Source organism: Podarcis raffonei, chromosome 17 (assembly GCF_027172205.1).
Source record: "Podarcis raffonei isolate rPodRaf1 chromosome 17, rPodRaf1.pri, whole genome shotgun sequence".
Classification (NCBI taxonomy): Eukaryota; Metazoa; Chordata; class Lepidosauria; order Squamata; family Lacertidae; genus Podarcis; species Podarcis raffonei.
Window position 1 is genome coordinate 12,319,480 of NC_070618.1, and position 19,792 is coordinate 12,339,271.

The window sequence follows — 19,792 nt, forward strand, 5'->3', positions numbered from 1 at the left end:
TTTTTTGCATGTCCACCACCAGAGTGGATTTGATTTAAATCAAATCAATTCAAATCACAATTTAAATCACTAGTCAGTAAGACTTGATTTAAATCCTTTTTTTTACAGAAGGAATCATTCTTGCTGGTACAATCTTTATATTTACAATCAGATGAAGGTTTCATTTTTGGAATAATAATTTTTCAGAGTAGTATTTAGAGTTATATCAAAAATTACTGATTTGGTTATACTTTTAGAAATACATAGATAATTACGAAATTATTGTGAGGTTTAATAAGTTAACTGTTTATATTAGGGCAACTTTTCTGCTGTCCTTTATTGGAAGGAGAAAAATAATCATTTCCTTAATAACAATTTATTTAACTAAAACAATAACATTATAGCATATGTATCCAGGTTTGTTAACTGATGTGGTTAAACAATTTTTTTTAAAAAACAAAAACCTTGGACTGAGTTTTAGCACACATGAAAAACTTAAACTAAATCCTTATTTCCTGATGAATAGCCTTTGGACTATAATGTAACTTAAATAGAAAGCTATGTTTAGAAAGATTTTTCCTCCAAAAGCATTTTATTTTAAAAATCCAATTTAAATTTTTTAAAATCCCATTTAAACAAAAAAAATTCCAATTTTTTAAATAGTAATAAAAAAATCATTGGTTTTTATCCACCCTGTCCGTCACATATTGAAGAAATGCCCATCTATCTGCTTACATTTCCAGCATTGAGAAAGGCTCCTGAAATATGTTAGCAAAGGTACCAAGTGGATGTTGCAAAGGAGAATATTCCACAGATGGGGAGCCACACTTGAAAAGGCCCTCTCCCTACCTTCCAATCCTTTCTCAGATGGGGATGCTGGAGCATAGCTGTCAAGCGTCCCTTATTTGGAGGGACAGTCCCTTATCCCAGCGCCATGTTCCGCTGCTGTCCCTTATTGATGGATGTCCCTTAAATTTCCCAGGTTTCAAAGGAAGCAGCTCTTCTCCCTCCCTCCCTGCCAGCCAGGGAGGAGGGAGGCTCCAACTGTGTTGCTTGGCTGCCCGGCCAGCCCCCCTCCGGCCTCCTCTCACCAACCTTGGCCCCCGGGAGCCCCTCCCTGCTGGGACTGGTGGGAGCCTCGGGCCCTTCCGCCGCCATCCTCCTTGCGGCCACTGAACTGAGCGTCTCTGTCTGGGGCCTCCCCTCTGCCCGTCGCCACTGCTCCCGCTAGGCCGTACTGCGGCTGCGCCGCCGAAGGACCTGGATGAGATGGGCAGCCTGGCATGGCCTATGAATTGCTGAGGAGCCTTGAGAGGAGAGCGAGGGCAACCATAGAGAAAGCAGTTCAGAGAGGAGGAAGATGAGGCGGCAGAGGCGGAGGCACGGGCAGGTGTTCCAAGGGCTACAAGGGAAGGACCGCAAGTGCTTCTTCCATAGATTTGTAGTGGTAAACTAGCATAGATGGTCTGATCTGCGGGTTTACTTCGGGCGCTATTCCCCCCTCCTTCCTCTAGCCCCACCTGATGAAACTGAGAGCTGCAGATGGAGCACGAGAGAAAAGATACAGAACTGCAGCAGCATCTTCGTAGCTTGCACTTCGATTTACGCGAAAAGTGGTTGCTGCTTGTAGTTATTTAATTGCAGTGTTTCATCGGCTGGTGTCTTGAGCAGCAACCTCTGGAAACAAAGGGCTAAAAACCAGCGCTGCTCTCCAAAATTATATGGGCCCTTTTAAAATTCGTATTTCAGCTGGCCGACTAAAATCCCTTATTTTGGCTGCTAGTCCCTTATTTTCAAGGCTGCTGGTCCCTTATTTTCAAATCTCTAAATTGACAGCTATGTGCTGGAGACGAGCCTCACATGAACATCTAAGGGCTCAGGTGGGTTCATGTAGGGAGAGGCATTCCAGAATGGTGTAGTTCTGTGTTTATTGACTCCTAGCAAACCTTCCACTCTTGCTTTGCTGTCTCCTCTTTGGTTTCCTCCACAGCTACCTACAGCACCTAGAGGGAAAATACCTGGATGTGGATAGAGTTATCAAAGCCGCAATCTAGAGCAGCAGAACAGTTATAGCTGACGGCATTATTGGTTGAGTTTTGATCTGAGCTGTGTCTAATTATCCTTTCTTTTTGGGAGAACAGCTGCTATGTTGTGTATGTATATGGCTACTTTCCCCCCTTTTCCTTTTTTTTTATAAGAGACAAAATTGCCTGGAGCCAAAAGTTGGCACACTTTTTAATACACACGCTGTCGATGAAGGGGGAGGAGTAATACTAAGTAGTGAGAGAGTTCCCTGAAAGCAAAATTATTCTTTCTTTTTACAAACCGCAGAAAACAAGTTTCAAAGGCCTGTGGCACACTGTTCCACCCCACCCCCAGTTGTGCACTCAGGATGTGCTTATTATATAGCCTGTGTTCTTTAAAATACCATATATTATATAGGTACTCTCAGGATCACAGCCACAGCATACCGTATTTTTCCATGGATAACAGTCCCCCTTGTATAAGACGACATCTCTTTTTTTTTGGAGGAAATGGAGGGAGATTGCCCAGATAGATAAGCTTTTTTGGGGGGAATGCTCAGACTTGTTGAGCTTTTTTTAGGGGGGGTGCCAGCAGCTGCCAATCACCCACCCAATTGCCGCAACAGCCAATCGGCAGCAGACCCTGCCACAGCCGCCAATCACCCGCCCAAACGCCGCTGACAATCTCCTGCTCATGGCAGCCACCAATTGCCCATCCGACCTCTGCACTATCCGTGTATAAGATGACCCACAATTTTTAGCATTTCTTCATAATAAAAAAAAACTCGTCTTATACATGGGAAAATACGGTACATTTAAAGGACATGGTTTGCCCCCCAAAGAATCCTGAGAACCTTAGCTGAGCCCTCCCAGAGCTTCAGATTTCAGCAGCCATAGCAAACTACAGTGTCTAGGATGCTTTGAGGGAGGCCATTTTGAATGTATAGTGTGAGTGTGATCTGTGGGGAAGGGCAATAGATCAGTGGTAAAGTGGATGTTTCACAAGCAAAAAGTCTGAAGTTCAGTTCCTAGTACAGTGGTACCTCAAGTTAAGTACTTAATTCGTTCTGGAGGTCTGTTCTTAACCTGAAAGTGTTCTTAACCTGAAGCACCACTTTAGCTAATGGGGGCCTCCTGCTGCTGCCACGCTGCCGGAGCCCGATTTCTGTTCTCATCCTGAAGCAAAGTTCTTAACCTGAAGCACTATTTCTGGGTTAGCGGATCTGTAACCTGAAGCGTATGTAACCTGAAGCGTATGTAACCACTGTATCTCATGATGGAGTGAGGGGATCCTGTCCAGAATACTGGCAAGCTGCTTGAAGTCAGTGTAGACAATAGTGAGCCAGGTGGATGACTGCTCTCAGATTTATTGATTGATTTAATTTATTTCTCACATTTATATCCCACCTTTCCCCCAAGGAGCTCAAGATGGTATGCATAATTCTCCTCCTTCCCGTTTTATCCTCTGCTTCAGGTTATCCTGACAACAAGTAGTGACTGGTCCCAGAGCTTCATGGCTGTGTGGATGATTTGAACCCTAGTCTCCTAGGGTGGAGTCTCCTGGACTCCATCAGACCAGCTAGAATGAGCAATGGTAAAGAGATTAATAATAATAATAATCATAGCTGTCAACTTACAGATTTGAAAATAACGGACCAGCAGCCTTGAAAATAAGGGACCAGCTGCCAAAATAAGGGACCTGCAGCCTCACCTGTTCCAGGCACTCCAGTCTTCCTGTCCTCTTGCAGTCTGGTCAAACTCATGCTGGTAGCTTTGAGAACACTGTCCAACCAACTTTGTAACCAGAGGTTCAACTGAATAGAATCTGAATCACATGCACTACAAGGCCTATGCAGCCTCAACTTTTAAGATGGCTCCCCGGCCTGGCTTTGCACTGCAAAGTTTGCAGCAGCACGTGCAACAAAATGGAGTCCAGCATTCAAAACCCTCCTCAGCTTGCATTAACTAGCCACACACAAGGCATGCAAGCTCCACCCCCCAGCCGTTCTTAGACTTCTTATTGGGTGATCAACACAGCCAAGCAACACAGTTGGAGCCTCCCTCCTCCCTGGCCAGCAGGGAGGGAGGGAGAGGAGCTGCTTCCTTTGAAATTTAAGGGACATCATTTAAGGGACATTTAAGGGACATCCATCAATAAGGGACAGCAGCGGGACATGGCGCTGGAATAAGGGACTGTCCCTTCAAATAAGGGACACTTGCCAGCTATGATAATAATAATAATAATTTATTTATACCCCCCCTTCCCGGTTCAGAAAACCAGGCTCAGGGCAGCTAACAACAAATCTAAAACACTTAATTGTAGAAGCAGAAGCATAAAATACATTATAAAAACATGAATAACAATAAAATTCAAAGTTCAGAAATCAATTTGGAGGAAATCCATCTAATAAGCATTAGATAGTCATCAGGGCTAGCTTGCTGAATTAGTCCTACTTGGGCCAGCGAGGAGGCCGGGGAGAATTAGCTGTGGGGTCCCAGAGTGGGTAATCTTCATAAAGGGGGAGGGGGAGGGAAGAGAAGGGAAATAAAAGATCAGGCTGAATTCAAATTAAAGGCCAGGCGGAATAGCTCTGTCTTACAGGCCCGACAGAAGGAGGTTAAATCCTGAAGGGCCCTAGTCTCATGGGACAGAGCATTCCACCAGGTCGGAGCCATCACTGAAAAGGCCCTGGCCCTGGTGGAGGATACCGTATTTTTTGCTCTATAAGACTCACTTTTTCCCTCCTAAAAAGTAAGGGGAAATGTGTGTGCGTCTTATGGAGCGAATGCAGGCTGCGCAGCTATCCCAGAAGCCAGAACAGCAAGAGGGATTGCTGCTTTCACTGTGCAGCGATTCCTCTTGCTGTTCTGGCTTCTGAGATTCAGAATATTGCTTTTCTTGTTTTCCTTCTCCAAAACTAGGTGCGTCTTGTGATCTTGTGCGTCTTATAGAGCGAAAAATACGGTAGTCTGACTTCCTTAGGGCCCGGGACCTCTAAACTATGGTTATTCATGGACCTTAAGGTCCTCTGCGGAGGGGACGGTCCCATAAATACTTGGAGTCCAACAACATCTAGATCAGGGTTTCCCAAACTTGGGTCTCCAGCTGTTTTTGGACTACAGTTCCTATCATTCCTTACCACTGGTCCTGCTAGCCAAGGATGATGGGAGTAGTAGTCCAAAAACCACTGGAGACCCAAGTTTGGGAAACACCGATCTAGCGGGTTGGCTACCCTGCTTATATATTAAAGTACATTCCAACCCAACAAAACTTAAGGAGCCAGTGTGGTGTAGTGGTTAAGTGCGGTGGACTTGTAATCTGGTGAACCGGGTTCGCTTCCCCGCTCCTCCACATGCAGCTGCTGGGTGACCTTGGGCCAGTCACACTTCTCTGAAGTCTCTCAGCCTCACTCACCTCACAGAGTGTTTGTTGTGGGGGAGGAAGGGAAAGGAGAATGTTAGCCGCTTTGAGACTCCTTCGGGTAGTGATAAAGCGGGATATCAAATCCAAACTCTTCTTAACAGTTTCTACAACTCTTTTTCTCGCACACCCTTTCTGCATCTCTCCATGACGTCTGGGCTGTGCCCTGTTATAACCTTTTTAAGCCACCGGCCCATTTGATATCGGTGCACTAGATATCACTGCACACACCAAAACCCCCCAAAACTCCTTATTTATGTTTAAATGGTCTCCTACGTCAACGCTGCTCCGCAGACCATCAATCCACAGAAGCTCTTAGCCGAATGAAAGGAACGGCTTCACGCTCCCAGCCACTCTCCGCTTGGAATTCTGCCAAAGGCATGATTGCAGAAACAAATCATTTTAACCTCAGCATTTTTGGTTTCGAGAAAGATCTCCAAGTGGCACAATAGTCTCCGTCTCCCTATAATGGCAGGCACAGCTGTGGCCTCTCCACCTTAGCGCTCGTCCCCCCCATGGGAGTCTTCGAAATGCACACAAGACAATACTAAATACGTTCGCAGCACCGGTGTGGGAGCCAAAAGGGAGGCAGGCATAAATTGCCATTGGCTGCAGATGATGTCCTTTTCATCTAGTGCTCAGCTAGGATGACTTCACTGGCACTTTAATAAATTGTCAAGACCGGGGGGCTAGGGAGCAAGTGAGATAATCTTCCAGGAATCAGAGCCTCCTGCTTGGGCAATGGTTCTTCAGTGCCCCTTTCAACTGGAAGTGACAGGCACATATCCTCTTGTTTTTTACACACATATATTTCTCTCTCTCTTTGCTATTTGGGGGTGGGGGCTATGTACACATTAGTGACTTGAAACACAGTGAGGTCATTCTCTCTCCCCCCCCCACCTGCTACATTTCAACTCGCATTATTACTTTGCTGTACACAGCAGAGAGAGAGCAAGGATGTCGTCACCCAGTGTGAATAACTTGATTTGTCGTTCCCACCTCACCCGCAAGACCTTCAGCTCTACTTCTCATCTGGGCACCCAGTAGAGCATGAGACTCTTAAATCTCAGAGCCGTGGGTTTGAGCCCCACATCGGGTGAAAGATTCCTGCATTGGACTAGATCACTGTTGGCCAAACTTGGGTCTCCGGCAACAGGGATGATGGGAATTGTAGTCCCAAAAAAGCTGGAGACCCAAGTTTGGCCAACACTGGACTAGATGATTCCCAGCTGCTGTTGGACTACAACTCCCATCATCCCTGACCACTGGTACTGCTAGCTAGAGATGATGGGAGTTGTTAGACTACAGCGGGGGACCCGAGTTTGGGAAACACTGGCTTAACTGCAGCTGATGTATTCAAATCGGATGGAAGCCGGTTTGAGGGGAAATTTATCAGCAGTACTTCTCAAGAAGTGACAGGATGCGATGGATCATGGCTACAGTCATGTGTAAAGGTAAAGGGACCCCTGACCATTAGGTCCAGTCGTGACCGACTCTGGGGTTGCAACACTCATCTCACTTTACTGGCCAAGGGAGCCGGCATACAGCTTCCGGGCCAGCATGACTAAGCCGCTTCTGGCGAACCAGAGCAGCGCACGGAAACACAGTTTACCTTCCCGACAGAGCGGTACCTATTTATCTACTTGCACTTTGACATGCTTTCGAACTGCTAGGTGGGCAGAAGCAGGGACCAAGCAACGGAAGCTCACCCCGTTGCGGGGATTCGAACCGCCAACCTTCTGATCGGCAAGTCCTAGGCTCTGTGGTTTAACCCACAGTGCCACCCACATCCCTCTCTGGGTGGGTTACGCACCCACAAAATGACTGAGGCTGAAAGGTAAAAAGGTAAAGGACCCCTGTACACTTAAGTTCAGTCAAAGACGACTATGGGGTTGCAGTACTCATCTTACTTCAGGCCAAGGGAGCCAGCGTTTGTCCACAGACAGCTTTCCGGGTCATGTGGCCAGCAGGACTAAACCGCTTCTGGCACAATGGGGCACTATGATGGAAACCAGAGTGCACAGAAACACCGCTTACCTTCTCAGTGCAGTGGTACCTATTTATCTACTTGCACTGGTGTGGTTTCAACTGGAGCTCACTCCGTCGTGCAGATTCAAACCGCTGACCTTCCGATCAGCAAGCCCAAGAGGCTTAGCAGTTTAGACCACAGCACCAACCGAGGCTGAGTGGACCATGCAAGCATCAAGCAGGCAGCTGTGTTTACTCACGTCCATTGAATTGATATCTAATACAGTCTCTGGATAAGCAAGAATTGATAGAGCAGGGCAGCAGGGAGGGAATGTTCACAAAATGATCAGGACTTACGCTCCTTGAGGCGGAGGGGGGAAGGGATACAGGAAAGCTCTGGGCTTTCAGGAACAATTTATCTTGTGCTTGTAAGGGGCAAAGCAGAAGTGACAGGTGATAGACCTGTGTGTCAGAATCATCTCACTGCACATTTCGATAGGGCAGGGGATAAAGAGGCTAAATGGCACCAGCACAATACGGGCTGGATCAAGAGGGTGCCGAACTTCACCCATGCAGCCTCCCCAAAACTCTCTCTCTCTCTCCAGATGTTTTCTTCCTGATGGGGCTTCTCCTTCCAGGGTAATGAAGCATGCTGACATGCAGTGAGAAAGTTGCACCTTTCACCTGTGGCCTTTAATTCCTGAGACACTCTAACAGTACTCGTACATCCCAACACACTGTTTAGGAATTACTGGCTTTGGGATTAGGTGTTCCTGCTGAGCAGCTTATCAGTTATGTGGGCTTCAGCCTGTTGAAGGGCATTCATGTCTACATCATAGGTAGCACTGTTTATTCACTTTGTCTTAGCACCTGAGAGTAACAGGAGCCTAGCCTGTGATAATGAAGACCTAGAATCATATGTCTACAGGGATGAGAGAATATGAGAATTTCAGTTTCTCCCCGTTCCTAAATTTTTTTCAATCTCATGTTCTGTCCCCTACATTTCCAGGTCAGATGGGTGGCATATAAATTTTAAAAAATTGTTGATGGTGAATAATCTCCCCAAGGAGGCTCATCTGGCGCCTTCATTATACACCTTTAGGTACCAGGCAAAAACATTCCTCTTCAACCAGGCCTTGGGCTGATTAACATCCTATGTCATTTTAAATGTGTTTGTGGTGGTGGGTGCTACTGTTACTGTTTCTATTATGCATTTTGTGTTTTTATCTTGCATTTTTATGCTGTGAACCACCCTGAGATCTTAGGATGAAGGGTGGTCTACAAATTTAATAAGTAAATGAAAATAAATAAGGCTTCAGAAGGCTCCCTCTGACCTTCAGCATCTGAGGCAGTCTGCCTCAATTCCAGCTGGCAGAATTGGGAGCAGGTTATTGTACCGGTGGACTTCCCATAGGAATCTGGTTGATCACGGTGAGAACAGAATGCAGGCCTTTGGAGTGATCCAGCAGAGCTCTTCTTAAGTTCAGGTAAATAATACTGATCTGACAGCTTTGTGTAGGATGTGGCTCGAGTATAATTACTTACCTTTTTGTTGAGGAATCTCTTATAGGCTTCCAAACCTATGAGAGCCAGTGTGGTGTCGTGGTTAAGAGTGGTGTCGTGGTTAAGAGTGGTAGACTCGTAATCTGGGGAACCGGGTTCGCTTCCCCGCTCCTCCACATGCAGCTGCTGGGTGACCTTGGGCCAGTCACACTTCTCTGAAGTCTCTCAGCCCCACTCACCTCACAGAGTGTTTGTTGTAGGGGAGGAAGGGAAAGGAGATTGTTAGCCGCTTTGAGACTCCTTAGGGTAGTGATAAAGCGGGATATCAAATCCAAACTCTTCTTCTTCTTCTTCTTCTTCTTCTTCTTCTTCTTCTTCTTCTTACGACGTAATTCTGTTTTAACCCCACAAAAGTCACTGCTATCGTTTTGGTGAGAAGGCACGCCAACAAGGGGACGGCGGATGATTCTTTGCGGGGTGAATTCCATCAAGGTGTGCGCACACAGGTTCTCAGCGTCAGAAATGGCCAAATCACTTGTGGTCTCCTGTGTAGCTAATAAAAGGAAGAGAAATGATTTCGTCAAGGAGAGCCATTTATTTCACAGGTCTGTGGGCAAGGGGGCTGGATATTGCTTCCCTTCCATGCTTGGCCTCCACCGAGAACCTTGCTTTTGCCGTGATGAATGCTGCCACCTTCTGCGACGTTAAGAGTACGTCGTGTACGTCGTGTCCCTTCACAGCTGCTTGTCCCCTCTTCCCTAAGAAAACAAATGACAGCTCCCCTTAGTGTCATCCTCCCCACCCCCCTCTTCTTTCTTTAAATGACTTTTCTCTTGGAGATTTATTGCAAGAGCTTTGCGAGAGATTTGTAGCAAGCAGTGCTCAGCCTGTAGCCGTACATCCTCAGTGCCACAGCCATAATTCTCCCAGAGTGGAATGATAGAAGATCATAATGGCTAATAATGTATTATGATGATACTGTCTGCGCAAGAAAGATTGTGTTCCGTTTTCAGCAGCTCATTTGGGTCGCACGGAACTTTTCCTCACCTCGCCAAAACAAATGGCGCTTTCTTGGCTGTGCATGCAAGCCAAGTAAATTAAGCAACAGCAAATAAATTAAAATAAGGCAGCTATCCTGTCACTATCTGGCATGAGTTTGACTTTCACAAGGAGCTGCTCTGAGGAAGATGTGTGTGTGTTTATGTATATGTATATAGTTCCTGGTGCCTTAGATTCAATATGTCAGGATGATAGGCAGTGACAAATGTTTAGCGGCCTGTTCCAAATGAACCACATATAAAGATGTGTCTCTCTCCTGCTAGCTGAGGCCTTTGGAGGGGCTAAGTGAAGCCCAAATTGATGAAATGGGAATGCTGTGGAAGTAGAAGGAGACAAGTAACAGAGAGAAGCATCTTATCAGGACCTGCTAAGGGGCAGGGAAATTGTTCTAAGAGCCAGAGGAGGTGTGTTGACTTCCCAAGTCCTGCCCCTCATGTGTGACATGGAGAACATCTTGTACTATGTTCAGTTGGATTTCCTTCCACATAAGTGTCCCTAAGGGACATAGCTTAGTTTTGAGCCTCACATTCCACATGGAGACATGTGGAGAAGCTTTGGGTAGTTGGCACGTTGGCAGGGGTTCAGGCTTAGCACTGAAATGACCACACAATTGAACATTGAGGTTATTTCTCCCTATATGAACCAGCCCAGACCTTGTGGTCTTCATCAGAGGCCCTTCTCCAGGAGCCCCACCCAAGACAGGTGCAGAGGGTGGCCACATGAGAACAGGCCTTTATGGTGTGGTGGGAGACATGCCTGGTGCCATTCTTGTCGGTCCTTAGGGACCAGGCGAAGGCTTCTTTGTTTACCAAGACCTTTGGCAATAAAGACATCTGAAGGCGGCCAAGAGTGGCAGCGGCAACCCAATCAGATGGGCACCATATAAATAAAGCTATTACTATTGTCTCCTATGGCTGTGCTCATCTTTTAGCAGGGTGGATAGGACTTGTCCTTATTCATATTTTACTGAACATGCTTTTTATGTAATTGTATTGTTCATAGTTTTAACACCACACCACCCCTGTTTTTAAATTGGCTTTATTTGTTGTATTTTATCTTTTCAAGTGTCCTGATCCCCTGGCCTACCTGGCAGACAGTGTGCCAAGGCAAAGTTCCAAGTGCAAAAGCCAATCCATACAAGCCAAGTTCAAAGATCAGGAAACACAGTCCAGGGTCAGTCCAAGTACGCCAATATGGGCGTTCAGCAGTCAGGATACAGACCAGAGTCAATCTCGAAATAGAAACCCATGAAGGTCTGAGGAGAATCCCAGGTGAGGTCCCTCAACATGGGCAGTTGAATAGACACAGTACCTCAGCTCTGCTGCCTTCTTATACTGTGTTGATTGCAGCTTCTGCGCTTGATGAGGCAGGTGCCCCAGCTGAGGAATCACATGCGTCCTTCCCCACCTGGCCAGCTAGTGAACTAGGCTCTGCTTCCTGGAGTGCCTCATCCACTGGTCTTAGGTGCATTGGGACACTGTGAAGGAAACCAGAGCACATGGAAACGCTGTTTACCTTCCCGCACAGTGGTACCTATTTATCTACTTGCACTGGTGTGCTTTCGAACTGCTAGGTTGGCAGGAGCTGAGACAGAGCAATGGGAGCTCACCCCATCGTGGGGATTTGAACAGCCAACCTTCTGATCGACAAGCCCAAGAGGCTCATTGGTTTAGACCACAGCGCCACCTGTGTCCCTTGTATCCTTCAATTGTTATTTGATTGCTCCTTGCACCTGCTTTCTGCAGGGCCCTTTAGTTTTCACTTGCTCTTTGTCCCTGACTACTGGTTTACCTGTGGCTCCTGGGTACTGGCCAGTGCTCCTTCTGTTTTTTTTGAAAAAAATGAGAAATGGTGCCGGTACTCACCATGAAATTGTTACAGTAAGAATACTCTTAGAAAAAAAGCTCTGGTCCTGACTCACCACATACTGCTCCCTATTACGGCTCAGCTCTTACACAAAGTCAGAACTAAGCAAACTAAACCTCAGCTTAAAACCCTAAATTTAAACACAAGACTTTTTCTTTTCTTTTCTTTTTTGGATTTGTATACTGTCCTTCCTCCAGAGATCACAGGGCAGTTCACAACATAAATATACAAAATGAGAACACAAAATACTGTACATAATAAAAACAAGAACTGAAGCCAACCAATAACGGGGCATAGACTAGCTTCCATGGCTATCAGAAGTGCACGTCTCACCATGGGCATAGCCAATGGGGGGCAGGGATAGGCAGCTGCCCCCCTCAATCAATAAAAATACATAGCTGAGGTTCTGCCCTCCCCCCGATAAAAAGCCTGCCCCCTAACAAAAATCCTTGCTACACCTACGCCTCTCATTATTATTAATTTTTTTAATGAGAGCTATAGGTTGATTAATGGGACATGGGTGGCACTGTGGTCTAAACCACAGAGCCTAGGGCTTGCCAATCAGAAGGTCAGCAGTTCGAATCCCCGAGACGGGGTGAGTTCCCATTGCTCGGTCCCAGCTCCTGCCCACCTAGCAGTTCGAAGACATGTCAAAGTGCGGCGGGAAGGTAAACGGCATTTCCATGTGCTGCTCTGGTTTGCCAAAAGCGGCTTAGTCATGCTGGCCATATGACCAGGAAGCCATCTGTGGACAAACGCCGGCTCCCTTGGCCTATAAAGCGAGATGAGCGTGCAACCCCAGAGTCGTTCGCGACTGGGCCTAACGGTTGGGGTACCTTTACCTTTACAGGTTGATATCTGTTTAATACCACACCATTAGATACTTTAATAAATAATTTGGTGCCTGTCTTCAGACTATTATTCGAGATATAGCACAAAATATATGAGGACATTGCTGCCTCCTCTGCCCCCTGTTCACCATATTCTGCTTTCTTGAATAAAAATAGTTGGGAAGTTGTTGAGAGCACAGTAGGAGGGTGAGATCCTTTCTCCTGCCCACATATACAATGCTTATCAAACATGAAAGGTATTTTATATCATTCCAGAGTCTCTCTGGCTTGTTGGCACATCATCTCTGCACCCGGTGAAACCTAACCAGTTATTTAGTGGCAAGCGAAAACCAATGGGAAAGGATAAAACCACTGATCTTTAGGCAGATCAGATTAGGGTAAGTGAAAGTGAATGGCAACGACCTAATTTTAGCAAAATAATATCACTACTTAACCACGCCATAATAGCGATATTTGTGCTACCAGTGTATTAGCATCACACAGATGGCAAGACACTTCAGTTGCATACCTTCTGTTGACAGCGTTATGAGCACCTACGTTTTAAGAGGAGGAGAAGCACTGTATCTCCTGAAAAGGTGTCAGGGCTAATTCCAAAGAGGTGAAGACACTTGCTATTAGCATCTAAGGATTCTTCTCCCATCATGATTCATTCCTCACATGCAAATCTGTTCTATTTAGGATGACTGCAAAATGATTCTATCATCCTGTCATCTGGCTTCTCTGCGCTTCCGATTGGTCTGTATTTATAGAATGGCTATAATAATACAAGTCTTGTCTTCTCGTTCTGATAGCGTGTTTCGGGTAAGTTTGACTGAGTTATCCTGCCACTGAGCCAGGTTAACGACTTGTCCTGTATTCAGACTGTGAACTCACAGGCCATGGAATATCTCCTGAGCTAACCAGCAGCAAGAAGTGGCTATCGGGGTGGGATCAGGTGCTTCAGAGAACCTGCAGGAATTCTGAGAGAAAGAGGGTGCTGCTTTGGTGCTGTCCAGAACCCTACTGAGGCCTTTATTTCATTAAGTTTATTATTGCATTTTGGGGACGCAGGTGACGCTGTGGTCTAAACCACAGAGCCTAGAGCTTGCCGATCGGAAGGTCAGCAGTTCGAATCCCCGTGACGGGGTGAGCTCCCGTTGCTCGGTCCCTGCTCCTGCCCACCTAGCAGTTTAAAAGCACATCAAAGTGAAAGTAGATAAATAGGTACTGCTCCAGCAGGAAGGTAAACGACGTTTCCACGTGCTGCTCTGGTTCGCCAGAAGCAGCTTAGTCATGCTGGACACATGACCCGGAAGCAGTACGCCGGCTCCCTCGGCCAGTAAAGCGAGATGAGTGCCACAACCCCAGAGTCGTCCGCAACTGGACTTAATGGTCAGGGGTCCCTTTAACTTTACCATTACTATTACACACCACGTTTCCTTCAAGTCGCTCAGGGTGGTGTATGTGGTTCTCCCCTCTCCATCTGATATTCACAATAATTCTGCAGGATAGGCTGGGCTGAAGGACAGTGGCTGGCCCAAAGTCATCCAATAAGCTGAAAATTTGAACTCTGACCTCCCAGGGTTCCTAGCCCAGCACTCTAACCACTCACACCACATTGGTTCTTGAGTAGTAGTGCCTGCCTAATTAGTATTCCAGTTCCAGCCTTCATTTGTTGCTTCTGTTGTTTCTTTATTTCTATTAATACATCTGTACATATACAAAATGTAAGGATACAGCATAGGAATAGAGAAACCTGTGTTCTTCGTCCACAGTGCTATTCAAGAAGACAAGAGTGTGAGGGTTAAGAACCAGGTAAAAAGAGTGTTGTCAAAGAAGACAGATGACTCAGCTACATTAGCCATGTTACAATGGTATAACTGTTATAAACATGTGACACCAGACATGGTGCTGTAGAGTACAAAACTTTGTCTATGCAATTTTACATACTTTCCCCCCTTTTGTTATAACAATTTAATTTATGACTTATTTATAGTGGGGTTTTTCCTGTGTATAGATCCTGCCAGAGCAGACAGAGGCAAGATATTGCTCATCAGCCTGCACCAAAAGAAAGTACAGTGGTACCTCGGGTTATATACACTTCAGGTTCCAGACTCCGCTAACCCAGAAATAGTGCTTCAGGTTAAGAACTTTGCTTCAGGATGAGAACAGAAATCGTGCTCCGGCGGCGCGGCAGCAGCGGGAGGCCCCATTAGCTAAAGTGGTGCTTCAGGTTAAGAACAGTTTCAGGTTAAGTACGGACCTCCGGAACGAATTAAGTACTTAACCCGAGGTATCACTGTGTCTTACAAGTTCCAACAAGTTAAGTCATACTTGCATGGATACATGAGACAAAGTGATTGTTTGTTCATATGTGTTGTGGAAGTTCACCACATAGTGATAAAGTCCTGAGGATCCACCCCGTGTAAAGCTTTCAGATGATGAGAGAAGCACGCCACACCCTCTGCCACCACAGGGAGCCTTTGCTGCTGCAGGGAAGTGTGGCACAATCTCCGCTGCTGCAGGAAGGTATGGCAGGCCCCTCTGCCACCACAGGGAGGCCCAGAGAGGCCCTCCGTCACTGCAGATATATATTGTGATATAACGAGATACCATGATATTTAGCTGGTGATATATTGTGATGATGAAAACCAGATATCACGCAGCCCTAGTAGGGAGTAAACTCCACTGACTATAGTGGAACTTACTGCTTAGTAAACATGTCTAGGATTCCCTCATGATGCCCTACAGACTGCTTTGCCTGGCGACAGGCTCAGAGAATGCAGGATCCCTGAGAGAGATTTATCGTGAGCTGCATTTTTATAGGCTTCTACCAATTTAGAGTCAATTTCTAAGGTGTCTGTCACAAGAAGACTATTTACTAGAGCTGTCAATCAATTAAAGAATGTTTTAATTAGTTGATCAATTAATCAGCTACAAGGCAATCAACAGATCTATATAAATCTGCATATTACCGGATGCTAAATATACAGTAAATGCCTTTTCAGAAGGGTGTTGGACATTAAGGAGACATTTTTCAGTTTCTGAGTTGTTTATGGCTTGGTGGCTTACAGTAATAAAAAAGAGTGATAATTATTTATTACATTGTGAATGATCTCATACTTCTTTCTGCACTATAAATGTAGTGTCATTTATATAACATATTTACTCTCATGGCTTTCCCTAAAGGATACTGGGAACTGCTGTTTGGTGTGAGTGCTGAGAATTCTGTTAATGCTCCCTAGCTTTTCTCACAATACAAGTTTATAGGATTCGCTAGGCAAAGCAAGTGATTATTGAGGCTGCTGTTCCGTGTCCACTTGAGAATAAGTCCCAGTGAATTCAACGAGACTTCCTTCTGAGTTGACATGTGTAGGGATGTCCTAAGCTTGTTGTGTAGATGTGCCCAAATGGCTTATTCTCATACAGTCTAATCTTGACTATAATGCCTCTCACTTGCAGAGGAATCTTATACATATCTACTCAGAAGTAAGTCTCACTGTGTTCAGTGGGGCTTTCCCCCACCTTTAATCTATTCTGAAACAATGCCTATCACGTGCTGCCACTGCTCAGTCAAACAGAGCTTTAAGGGGAAGGGTAGTGGATGGTGGGTAGGGAAAGAAAACTTTGGAAGTTTTCTCTGGTTCAGATTTTAAATCTGTGTTTGATAAGAATTCTCGTGCTGTATTTATTTAGTGAGAGTTACATACTGCTTAATCAATGAAAGCATGGCTTTGGGATTCATGTAGAAAGGCAAGGATAATGCAGGTGAAGATCTGAGCATCTGTAATTTCATAATTGCTTTTCCTGATGTTTGACACACTGCAGGGGGAAATGTTATACAAAGAAGATTTCTCATAACCCGTTTTCATGCTTTGGAGTCAAGATGGGTTGACTCTCTCAATAGGTTTGCGGTTTGTAAAATATTGTATGTGCCCATATTGTTTCTCATTGTAAATACAATCCACTTTTTCTAAGATTTTTCAGCAAGTGGAGAGTGGTGATCTGGATATTTGCTGAGAAATCCACAAAGCTGCTTCATGCGTGCACACATGCACTGAAACAGTGACAATTTAAACATGTAAAACCAGTAAGTGTATACACCATACATGTAAAGCGCATGACACCCTCCCCACGGAACCCTAGGAAGTATAGTTTGTTAAGGCAGCTGGGACATGTCACTCTGTGAAGGGTAAATGACAGTTTTCAGGATTCTTGTGAGGGGGAAGGGGAAGCAATGTGCTTTAAATGCATGGTGTGCATTCATTTTAAACCTCTCCGAAGGTGCAAACTCTCTGCTCTTTGAGTTTGGAATAAACTTAAAGCTTTTTCTTGGCAATAATTGTGACAAGAACACCTCTGTTCCTCCCCCCGCCCCACAAAAGGATAGCCGATCTGTTACAGCTTTAATACCACGATTGCTCTCCGTTGACTTAAAATAACCACAATCCTTGCTTACTGTTTTTTTAGCTTTAAAACCACGATCGCTGCCTTTCGAATTAAAAATGAGCAATTTGACTTCCCTACACCCCCCCTTAAAAATCACTGGGTTCTCACGAGCTGTGCCTCTGCGTCCACCCACCCCGGTTTCCCTCCCGCTCCCCTGCTCCTTTCCCAACCCGTCCGCCATAGGAAAGATGCAAAGGTCACCACGCAACCGAAGGGTATAGGGAAATGATATTCCTATGAATAACGGCAGGAACAGGAAAAGGAGTGCAAGGCGCTTTCCCAAGGTCACGCAGGCATTATATCAGATTAAAGCAACAACAACAACAACAGCCGTTGTTTTCCCGAGCCGGCGCGCTGCTAAATACTTCGCTCCACTCTTTCCCCCTCCTGCAAAAAAGAAACAGAAAAAAGCAGGAGGTGCGTCAAGCGAAACAGAAGAAAAGGAGAGAAAAAGAGAAAACAAGCAATATTGATACGCCGGAAGTGAGCCGGGCACGTTTAGCGGACGGGACACCCCCGCCGCGTTCGCCGCCTGCCCGCTCTTCATAACGTTCCATTGCGGCGCTATAGTATAGCCCTTCCCGTTGCCCGCAGTAAGCGCTCTTGTGCCTCACCGCAATTGGGCTCGGCTCTCCCCCGCATCCCCGAGGCGGAGAGTTCCGAGGCTGTTTCTAGGTCGCGGGGCTGCTGCCTGGTTGGTTGGTTTGGTTGGCTGGCGAAGGCGGCCGCCTGCTGTTGTGTTGCTGCTGCTGCTACTGCTTCTCCTCCCTCCCTCCTCCCTCCCTCCCTCCCTCGCTCGCGCCAAGCCCCGCCCCCAGGAGCGCCGCGCGATCCTGCCGCCGGGATGCGGGAGGAGGAGGAGGAGAAGGAGGAAGAGGAGGAGGGATGCTGAGGAGCTAAGGAGCCGCCTCGGCGAAGGGATCCTCCGGGGCGCCGCTGCGGACAAGCGGGCGGGCGAGCCCTCGGGGCGGCGGCAGGCGGCGGAGGAGCCAGCAGCCCAGCCCCCCCCACCCCGCTTCTCTCCCGCTCCCTCCTCCGCCCTTTCCCCGCCGCCTTGCCGCCGCTCCCCCTGCCGCCGCCGTCGCCCTGGGGCCGGGCGGGCGGCCGGGGAATCGCGGCGCTTGGATGCCGGGAGCCCGCGGCAGAGACCCAGCCCCGAGCCCGCCATGGGCTGCTGCGGGAGCGCCGCCTCTCAGGTGAGTCAGGAGGGGAGGCGAGGGCAGGACCCCCCCATCCTTAACAGCACCCCGGTATCAAGAGGAAACAGAAGCTCCTCCACCTTTTATTTTATTTTATTCTAGGTTCCTAGTCTTGCCCTGCCCGCGCTTCTCTTCCATCCCCTTCCCATTTGCGTCAATTCTTCACCCCCCCTTTTTCCCAGTTTACACCTTGGCATGTTTATATTTATCTAGATTATATATTTTTTTACACCCTCAACCCCCTCATTTCTCCTCCTTTTCTTCCTGGAGATTCTGGAGTAGGTTGGCATAAACTTATGCAACCGAAATGGAATAGGATTTTGGGTTTTTTTTGAGGGGTGGGGGGGAGAAGCCTCCTAAGCCCCATCATCTACTGTCACCCACGCCTGCTCCGAAAGGGCTCTTCGGTTGCAACCCCGGTGTGTCATAATCTAGCAGTTGGATTGTCTCTGCCGCTGCTGCCACCCTCCAGTCACGACCATTCTGACCCTGGCATTAATTTATAAATAATATCGGTTTCGGGGGGGGGCAGCCTTTAAAAGTGCCCGAAGCAAAGGAGGGGCGAAGCGGACACTGTGCGTTAAGGGGAAGGGAACAGAATCAAAAGCAGTGTTGCAAATGCATCCCTCCTGCAGCCGCTTGTTTTCAAGTGTTTCTTTACCAACTGGTAGGAGGAATGAGCATAAGCAATTCCTCCCCCGCTCGAAGTGCTCAACGGATGCCTGTCTCACCTCTTGTTTTTGCTGCCTTGGTATCTCTGCAGTTCTCCTTTCCTTGAGTCCGTATGAACTTTCGTTGACCCATTGCTGCATACCTGGACCCTTTGGATTGTGGTGTGGTGTTTCTTAGGAGCATAGGAAGCTGCCTTATTCACTGAGTCAGACCATTGGTTCACCCGGCAGAGAATTGTCTACACTTGACTGGCAGTGGCTTTGCCAGAGTTCCAGGCAAAGATACTCTTCCAGTCCTACTGGAAGATGCAATGGATAGAATCAGGAGCCTTCTGCATGCAAGGCAGATGCTTTGCCACTGAGCTACATGTCTTCCCCTTTGCCCTGTAGGAACCCTGTTGTTGAAATGTCTCTTTCCAAGTCACCTCTTAGGGAACATTTCATAAGCAGCCTTCCTAAGCTTTAGCCTTCTTGCTAAACTGTGCATAGCCTTGTTGCACACTGCCAGACACACTCAAAAAGTGCCTTTTCTCCTAACCCATCCCCATCTGCTTAATTTAATATCCATAAGGCCAAAGGCCCATCTAGTCCAGCATCCTGTTCTCACAGGGGCCAGTGATTGCAACCGTGTGCTTCTCTCTTGTGATCCCAAGCAGCTGGCAGAGGCAACAGCAGAGGCAGAACATAGCTATTGTGGCTGGTAGCCACTGACAGTTGCATCCTCTGTAAGAGTGTGTCCTTTGCCTCACTCTCTGCAGCAGTGCCCGTATATTTTGAAATACTCCACGCTGCTGTATCCTTGCCATTTTTTATCTTTCTTCAT

General features: G+C 46.8%; 1 protein-coding gene and 1 long non-coding RNA gene across 5 annotated transcripts in view; both read left to right on the forward strand.

Annotated features, from left to right (window-relative positions):
- Positions 1 to 9,263: 9,263 nt before the first annotated feature.
- On the forward strand, positions 9,264 to 13,829 carry LOC128404863 (uncharacterized). Of its 3 annotated transcripts, none has more exons than XR_008328183.1 (4): positions 9,264 to 9,500; positions 11,020 to 11,230; positions 12,927 to 13,048; positions 13,463 to 13,829. It is a non-coding gene; the product is annotated as an uncharacterized LOC128404863 (long non-coding RNA). The 3 variants fall into 3 exon arrangements; XR_008328184.1 differs by having other exon boundaries at positions 13,532 to 13,829; XR_008328185.1 differs by having other exon boundaries at positions 13,350 to 13,492.
- A 4,111-nt stretch (positions 13,830 to 17,940) lies between these two features.
- SLC44A1 (solute carrier family 44 member 1) overlaps positions 17,941 to 19,792 on the forward strand; it is an 81,189-nt gene continuing 79,337 nt past the window's right edge. The window contains exon 1 of one of the 2 annotated variants that reach the window (XM_053370314.1): positions 17,941 to 18,295. In XM_053370314.1, the coding sequence (XP_053226289.1) occupies positions 18,266 to 18,295 (30 nt within the window). In that variant the 5' untranslated portion in view covers positions 17,941 to 18,265. The remainder of the gene's footprint in view (positions 18,296 to 19,792) is intronic. The other variant, XM_053370315.1, reaches the window with a different exon arrangement.